General features: G+C 42.6%; 1 protein-coding gene across 3 annotated transcripts in view; it reads left to right on the top strand.

The window, feature by feature from the left end:
• The first annotated feature begins 399 nt into the window (after positions 1-399).
• EMB (embigin) overlaps positions 400-9062 on the top strand; it is a 46061-nt gene continuing 37398 nt past the window's right edge. For 2 of the 3 annotated variants that reach the window (XM_045079541.1, XM_004737909.3), the window contains exon 1: positions 400-703. In XM_045079541.1, the coding sequence (XP_044935476.1) occupies positions 583-703 (121 nt within the window). In that variant the 5' untranslated portion in view covers positions 400-582. The remainder of the gene's footprint in view (positions 704-9062) is intronic. The other variant, XM_045079540.1, reaches the window with a different exon arrangement.

Genomic DNA, 9062 nt, shown 5'->3' with positions numbered 1-9062 from the left:
ATAGCGCCTTCCACCTGCGCAAGCATTAATCTTCTTAATAACCCAGGGATGTCCGGGGTGGGGGGGGGCGTGCGGGGGGAGCAGAAAAGTGTTGTCCCTCCTCTCATCTGTCCCATCAAAGTAAATAAGTGCACCTCGCCTCAGACGAAGTAACTGTAAAGGATACTCTGTAGATTGTATATGTACTTACACACCCATTAGGAGTTGCAAGCTGTCCTGCAGGAGACGAGCTAGACATCACCTGCCGCGTCCTCAGCAAGCTCCCGCGCAGACCTGCGGGAGCCGGGAGGGAGGAGGCGGGAGAGGATGCGGCGCGGAGGTGGCTCCGGCACATCCGGACACGCCCGCTGCGGCCGCCGAGCTGCATAATTGATGGGGGACGGGGCGCAGTCCGGGGTCGGCTTCGGACGCAGTGAGAGCGTCTCAGGGGGGGAGGGCTGGGCGGCCGGGCCCCTCCCACTCTGCCTTTTGTCGCGTGTCCCGCCTCCGGGACCGGCAGCAGGCACCGGGCGACCGGCGAGTGTGCGCAAACTTTGGCCACCGACGGCGGTGCGCGAGGACCGCGGCTGACCTGCCGGCGCCATGCGCGTCCTGCCCGGCCTGCGGGGGCTCCGGGGGCCGCCGCCCGCGCTGCGGCTGCCGCTGCTCCTCCTGTGCCTCCTCGCGGGCGAGCGCCGGAGCTGGGCGGACGGCAACACTACAGGTGCGAAGGCTGCGGGGCCGGGGTGCGGGGAAGGGTGCGCAGGAAGGGACGCGCGAGGCCGCGCGCGCCGGTGAGGCTGAGGGTTTGGCCGAGGCGCCGGGGCAGGGGTGGTGGGGAGCGGCGCGGGGATGCTGGCGACCGCGGGTGGCGAGCGGCGGCCGCCTCCTCCCGTGGGCCGGGCTTGGCTTGTCTAAGCCGGACGAGGGGACTGCAGCGGACCGGGCGCCTCTGCGCCAGGGATGGAGTCTGGAAAAAAGAGCGCCCCGCGAGTCGGGGGCGTTCGTAGTAGGGCAGTGTCTGGGTGTTCCCGGGACGAGGGCGGCTGGGTGTGCGGGTGCGGGCGGGAGCAGGGTAGCGCCTGGGTTTCTGCAGAAGCGGCAGGACTTCTGAAAGCCACGTTCCCCGAGGCCACCTCCCTTCGCTGGAATCGGTAGTAGATTTAAATATCACCTCCCTGCCTGGCAGGTGGGTTGGCTTTGAGGATGTGCAAAACATTACGAAAACCAACACCAAGTTTGCCATTTTAGTTTCACCTGTTTATAATGGCTTCTTGTGTTGAAAGTATTTCATCCAACCTACCTTCTAATGCAGGTGTGTGTGTGTGCGTGTGCGTGTGTGTGTGTGTGTGTGTGTGTGTGTGTTAACATTTTCAACGTGTTAGCAGCTAATTAGGACAGTCGACTGCCCATCAGGTTAGCATAGAGTGCGTATCGGCAACTACAACTAAGATACTCTACACAAGATTTTCTAACTTTCATAGGAATTCACTTTTATGGATTTACAGCATGTAGACTTTTTGTAAAATAAAGATGGTAAGATAATCAAGGATAAGATTATTCAATTTTTACAACTGTCCTAGTTATAAAAGGCCTAGTTGTTAACAACTTGTTAAAACATTTTGGGTTACTTCAGTTCCTAAACTTACTTGACACCCTTTCTAGGGGACATACCTCTAGGTATGTCCTAGGAAGGAAGGGGGAAAGAAGGGGACATACCTCTAGGACATACCTAGGAAGGGGGAAAGAAGGGGACATACCTCTTTTTCATTCATGGGACTTACAAAAGAATGGTCAAGGACTTTTCCGCTTGGGGCTATTCCTAGATTCGCTCCTCTTTCACTTAAGACTGTTGTCCTTTTTGAGGACCATTGCATTCTGGGTCAGTTCTAGAACTGGGGTTCTCCACGTAGCTCTATGTTGGAATTAACTGGGAGCTTTAACAACTGATAGCTGGATCCTGCCCTCAAAGTTTTTGAATCAGTTGGCCTGGGATTTAGCCTGGACATGAGGTATTTTGAAGGTTCCCTTGTGATTTTAATCACGTGATCCTAAGCAGGTTAAATACCATGCTATAAAGTTATAATGGCCTAGAGTGTGCACTATTGGGTGAATACTTATACTGTTGGTAGGTTCAAACTGACTTTCAGAGCAGACTTCTAAAGGCAAAAAAGTAGGAAACAAATGGAAGTGGAATAAATTAACAAAGTTGTAAATAAATGGGATGATGTATGTAGGTATGGTGAGTGTGTGTGTATAGTGTCAGTCTGACCTTTTAGCTCCACTTGAGTTAAAATTGTAGAATGATATGCCGTATGAAAGGTATTAAGTTAGCATCTATTGTAAGGCAGAATTAAAAATTGTAGAGAAGAAAAAAAAAGAGAAAGAAATAAATAAAATAAAAAAAGTTATGAAGCAACCTTATCTCATTTTATAGACTCTCTTTGGATCTCTGTGAGATTCTGTTTCCTCTTTGCTAATGGCTGTTATGAAGTTTACTGGGTATTTTTTATCTGCGTGCATTGAACTAACTTAGAAATAGGTTTTCTGTAAACCTAAGACTTGGGGTCAAAATTTAATAATAAAAATGGTTATAATTAGTCATATTTACTATATAACAACTATGTGCCAGGCATTGCACAGTGCAGTGTATAACCCTATGAATTAGTTTTTATTGTCCCTGACTTTCGGATGAGGACACTGGAATTTAGGGAGATTAAATGATTGCCCAAGTGTATATAACTATTTAAGTAGTAGAGCAGGAAACTTAGCATTATTCAGTCTGACTCCCAACACCTGTTTTCTTTCTTTCTTTAGTTTTTTATGTTTTTAGGTAAGCTCTGAACGTAATACGGGGCTTGAACTCATGACCCTGAGATAAAGGGTTGTTTGCTCTGCTGACTGAGACAGCCAGGCGCCTCCTCCAATGCCTGTTTTCTTAAACACAATACTCAGTTGTCTCTGTGAGATAACTGGGTATGTCTATGAAAGTTTGGAACCACTGACAGGGAATGGTGTATGGATCTAAATGCTTGACTGGAGCCGAAGGACATGCTAACATACTTGGAGTTCTAGAATAAAGTTTGGCACAGGGACTCACGTTAATTCTTTTTAAGCTGTTTCAAATAAATAAGAAAGGTAAAGTAGCTTTATAAAAGCAAATATTAGATAAAATTGGCTATTTAAACATCTTTATTATTACTTTTAAGTAGAAAATTGAGGGAAGGGGTCATTTATCTTTTGAAAAATGTGTCTGCAGGGGAGTCATTTGAAACGATCGTATGTAGCTTCTGGAGGACATTGCTTATATACTCTCTTGATCAACCACCTTCCTTTCTAGAGACACTCCCCAACCCACATAAATACGTACACAGCAACTGCCTAGCAATAAATATTTTGAGAACAAATGTTATTCAAGCACCTACATGCTCTTGACATTGTGTTAGTCTGTGTCTAATAGAAATCTTCAGCAGTGTTTTAGCAGTTTCAAGTGATTTAAATTGTTTAAAGGAACAGATTAACTATAACCTTATCTTACCTTATCTTTAATGGAGTTGTATCTGATGCATCAAAATTGCGACCTTAAATTATCATCACATTTAAAATTATATAAACATTTGTTAAGAATTAGTTCAACTGCCTTTTCTTCTTCCTGTTCTTTTTTTTCTGACCTTTTGTCCCCATCTCTGTCTCTTTTTTATGGGAATGGGTTCTATACGCATTAGGCTGGGGAATGCTAGGCGGCATCCTCCCTTGCTGGAGGAAGCCAGAGGGTCCCAGGTTAGGGAATTAGAGGCTGAGCCAAGTCTGGAGGGCATCCAGGTAGGGGAGTGGCTCCATGTACAGTCCTAGAGCCTCAGCACAGGGAGGTGGGTCCTTCTGCAGAGAGAGGTCCTAGATGGGCCTCAGAGCTGAGCAGAGTGCCAAGGGTTTCTGCGCAGAAGCAACCTGACATTGTGGTGTCTGATCCTGATCCTGGGGTGTAGGTTAAGCATGCAGAGGGCAAGTAGTGGAGGATGTAGGAGCTGAGTGGTGTGGAAGACATTTCTTTGGAGTTAAGAATGGCAGTGGCAATGAGAGATTAGTTGCATACAGGGAGACTGAGCAAGTAAGTAAAGCTAGTAAGGGTAATAGGATCTGGGTTTTTCTCTAGAGAAGAAGGAAATAAAGAAAGGGGGAAAACCAGAGTGAAGCTTGTGGTGTTGGATTGCATCTGATGGCATTGGCATAAATTCATGACTTCAGATCTGTCATGCTCTATCTTTCATTTCTGTATCTATATAACAGATACATAGACATAAATGTGTATATGTGTAAATATATGTATAATGCATATATATCACATATCTTTATATATATATGTGTATGTGTGAATATATATAGGTAGGTATTACTCTGCCCACTGAAGTGGAGAAATGATTTTGCAATAGTAGTGAGTCACATCTTGATCTACATACCATTCTTTACTAGTGGAATGAGGACTTCTTAGAGAAATGGCTGATTTTATGAATAGGGAGGAGAAAGGATAAGACAAGCCCAGAACCTCTTGTGCCAGAGAGCAGTAAAGTGCTCAAAGAATGATGGGCCATGTCAGAAGGATATAAGAGCCAGAGGGCTCCCACTGGACAGATGTGGGACAAATTGAGCATCAACATAAATAATAAGATTAATGGACTTGTATCCATTAGTAGCCACTGAATAATGCCCACTGACTAATACAGATATTATACCAATATAAATTAATTAAATGAATCAATTGAAAGTTCGATGAGGCACAAGATACTACATAGTTTTAAAGTAAGTTCCCACAAAATGCATAAAGTAGTATTCATGAAAAGAGAAAAAGAAAAGGAAAAAGAAAAAAAGAAAAAAAAAATTCGTCTTTATTGTGGAGCAGCCTGGCAGACACTGCTGTAAAACAAATGATCAAAGTAAAAGCCATCAGCAAAGAGAGGAAGAGAAATGGGCCATCTGATAGGATGCAATGAGAGAGCACAGCATCCCCTCTGTGATGTATTTGCCAAAGGTCGACTCCAAATCTAGTTACATTACAACATAACCATATTGGAGCTCTACTGGTTGTAAGAGTTAAGAATGGCTAAAGCTGAGAGAGAGTGACGGAGAATAGAGGGGACACAGCAGCTGAGGGCAGCATGTAGTTCTGAACTACAACCTTTGGCTGAAGAATACATCTATGGGACTTTTGATGAAACCTCGATGAGGTGCGGGATGAGATGGTAATGCATCAGTGTCAATTTCCCAACTCTGATGGCCATGTGGGGATGAAGTGGAGTGGGGGTAGGTCCTTTCTGGGAATGCACAGTCTTGTTCTAGAGGGGGATTAGTCATCAGGTCAGCAGCAGGTTCTCAGGTGGTTGGGGGAAGAATTCCTTATTCTGTATTCAAGCTTTTTGTCTGAGATCTTTTGAAAAGAAGCAAAAAGAATTTCACCTCTTTCTGAGAAAGCTTTCCTTAGCATAGACATTAGGCCATAATGAGAGTTGAGAAACTGTCATCAGTTTATGTAGTTAAGTACCATTTTCCAAAGGAGCAGTTGTCCTCAAACAGATTTTTAAATGTGGAGGCTGTTTGTCCTGGACTGTCCTCTTTTGAAATTGCTTTCGTATCATTGGTCTCCCGTGTTTCATAATATAATGTGAATTGTAGAAATAAACAACTGAGACACACAATGACGTAGAAGAAAAAAAACCTGGGTGGCTCAGTCAGTGGAGCCTATGACACTTGATCTCGAGGTTGTGAGTTCACAACCCATGTTGGGTATAGAGATTACTTAAAATAAAATCTTGAAAAGAAAAGAAAGAAAAAAACTTCAAAACATTTTATTAAAAATAAAGCCCCCTCCTCCTAATAAAACATAGTCACTCTTCACACATAATAAACTATCTCAAATAATATATTGTCAGTGTAGAAATAATGGATGTTATCTTTGAAACTGGTATTATTCTTTTAATCGAAAATAAAATTTTTCTGTAAGTTTTAAAGTTGTGATTATATCATTACTAATGTATCTCTACTCCCAAGATAGAATCATTTTTATAGCCTTATAATGACATAGATCTGAGATCCTGAAAGGGAATTTAGATATCTCATTTGATTGATCTTGAAGCCCAAAGTGCTTTCAGGATGTAGCCAAGAGTCTGGAGATAGCTAATAGCTTCAACAGATTTCCTGGTTTGCATTTTAAAACTCCATGTAGCACTTAGTGCCTCTCCATAAAAGGTCCTCAAAATAGGCTTCTGGCAAGAGTGGGGTAGGCCAAAAAGGGTGGTAAGAAATGTTCTTGCTTTAAAATATCTACACGTAAAATACATCAAAAGGACCTCAGGGCCACAGGGCCATTTGAAGATTATTAAAAAACATCCCTTTGAAGAATCAGAGTTGAGGATATTCCTGCTGTGAAATCAGGGTTTCTCAGCCTTGGCTTTATTGACTTTGGGACTGGATAATTCTCTGTTGTGGGGCATTGTCATTGCAGAGTGCTTAGCAGCAGCTCTGGCCTCTCCTATGTAGTGGGTGAGTGGTGTCTCCAAAAAAGTCGTGTTCAAGTCCTGACTGTTTGTACCCACGAAACATCATTTGAGAGTAACGTCTTTGCAGATGTAATCAAGTTAGCATGAGGTCATACTAGATTAGGGTAAACCTTTAACCCAATGACTGTGGTCTTTATGAAAGAAACCAGAGGGAGATTTGCATAGGGAGACAGACATACTCAGAGGGAAGATGGCTGTGAGATGGAGCCAGAGATGGGAGTGAGGCTGGTAAGAGTCAAGGAATGCCAAAGATTGCTGGCCACTCCCAAAAGGTAGGAAGAGGCAGGGAGGTTTTCTTCTCTTAGAGCTTCCAGAAGGGGCAAAGCCCTGCACCTTGATTTCAGGCTTCCAGTCTCCAGAACTATGAGAGAATAAACTTCTGGTGTTTTAAGCTGCTTTGTTTGTGGCAACTTTTTCTGGCAGCCCCAGGAAACTACTGTAACCTATTAGATACAAGTAGTAACCTCCTCCAAGTTGTGGCATCCACATGTCTCCAGACATTGCTACATGTCCCTTGGAGGGCAAAAGTCAGCTCCAGTTGAGAACCACTGAACAGAATCTAGGTCTTATCAAAGAAAAATCTAGTGGGTGAAACATTGGAAAAACCCACAGTCGTTAGAAAGAACAGGAGTGCTAGTCAGACTTCTGGTGTTTTATTTCTTAAGAGTTTTATTTGGTCTAAAATTCACTGTTAACATATTTTAATGACTGTTTAGAGGTAGTCTGAAACAAGAGTTCTTAACGCTGCCTTTTGGCATGGCTTTTATTGCAATAATCTGTTTTCAAAGGAAAGATCAATTTGTTTATTTTCAATATGACCAAGGTTTAAAACCAGTTTTACAAGGCTTTGGAAGAGTGCACACTGTTCTTGCTTTTAGGCTTTTTAATTGTTCTTCAATTGTTGTTAGTCTAAAAATGGCCCTTTTTTTTTTTTTTTAAAGAGGGAGAGAGTGTGTGTGTGAATGTGTGCAAGTGGAGTGGGGGAGGGGCCGCGGGAGAAGGAGAATGTTAAGCAGCCTCAATGCCCAGCGCAGAGCCCAGTGCAGGGCTCGCTCTCACAGCCCTGAGATCATAACCTGAGCTGGAATCAAGAGATGCTTAACCGACTGAGCCACCCAGGCGTCCCTAAAAATGGCTGTTTTGCCCAGTGGTTCTCATTCTATGTAGAAAAAATATGGGCTTCCTGTTTGTTTTTTTAACTGTCCCTGATTTAGAAGTCTGACTTAAAATGTCCCCATCAGGAATTTATTTTCTTGACAAATGTCTTCTTGACAAACTGTGGATTATCGTGTCTGGGAATCAATATAGCCTTATTCTCCTCTTCTCTTCTTTCTACTATTGCCATTACAGACGGGATAGGAATACTGTATTCCTAGCTTCCAGAAGTAGAACTCTAAAAGCACTATTTATTAGAAATGTTGGTAATTAGATATTTTAATGCTACAGTTTAGCCATATCATGGCTTAAATGGCCTTTACAATTTGGCATGGGATCTTGGGGTTATATATAGCACCGCTTGCATGAGGAAATACATTCTGAATTTCAAAATTTTATTTTATAAATAGTATGTATTATCCATTCCTAGGTTATAGTGTTTTTAAAATTGGGCTATACATTTATAATACAGTGTATCAGAATGCTAAAATTAAGATTTATTAAAAATATTGTTAATTATGCATATTGATAGCAATCAGTACATTATATGGAGGAGAGCGAGAAAGAGAGAGGATATTTATCCTAATAATAGTTTTTACTTACACCTTTCTGTACATGAAGTCTAGACCCATCCAGGATCATAAAATATAATAAAGTTGTTTGGGGGGTATTTAGAGAAAACGTTTATTTATTTATTTATTTATTTTTTAAAGACTATGTTTATTTATTTGACAGAGAGAGATAGCGAGAGAGGGAACACAAGCAGGGAGTGTTCGAGAGGGAGAGACAGACTTCCCACCGAGCAGGGACCCCAATGTGGGACTCAATCCCAGAACCCTGGAATCATGGCCCGAGCCTAAGGCAGATGCTCAACCAACTGAACCACCCAGGTGCCCCAAAAATGCTTATTCTTTTTTTTTTTTTTTTAAAGATTTTATTTATTTGATAGAGAGAAATCACAAGTAGACGGAGAGGCAGACAGAGAGAGAGAGGGGAAGCAGGCTCCCTGCTGAGCAGAGAGCCCGATGCGGGACTCGACCCCAGGACCCCGAGATCATGACCTGAGCCGAAGGCAGCGGCTTAACCCACTGAGCCACCCAGGTGCCCCCAAAAATGCTTATTCTTAAACAGAAATTTTCTGATCTAGAGGAAAGCAAATGTGAAAACCCAGTGAAGTGTTCTAGTGTTACTTATCCTTTTTTTTCTTCCCAAATTACTTCCATTAAAATGGAGCTCAGAATTAAATATGTAAAAATGTTACCTTAATATTGTAAGTAGAAATTATAATATGTTTATCTCTTAAAAATATTAATAGCATATACTATAAGCCCATCTAGCAATGTCTATTTTAAAATGTAATATGTGACAGATATTTAA

The sequence above is a fragment of the Mustela putorius genome, unplaced genomic scaffold (genome assembly GCF_011764305.1).
Source record: "Mustela putorius furo isolate JIRA1106 unplaced genomic scaffold, ASM1176430v1.1 tig00000407_pilon_pilon_pilon, whole genome shotgun sequence".
Taxonomy (NCBI): domain Eukaryota; kingdom Metazoa; phylum Chordata; class Mammalia; order Carnivora; family Mustelidae; genus Mustela; species Mustela putorius.
Note: the sequence above shows the minus strand (reverse complement) of the source record. Positions and strands in the feature narration are given on the sequence as shown.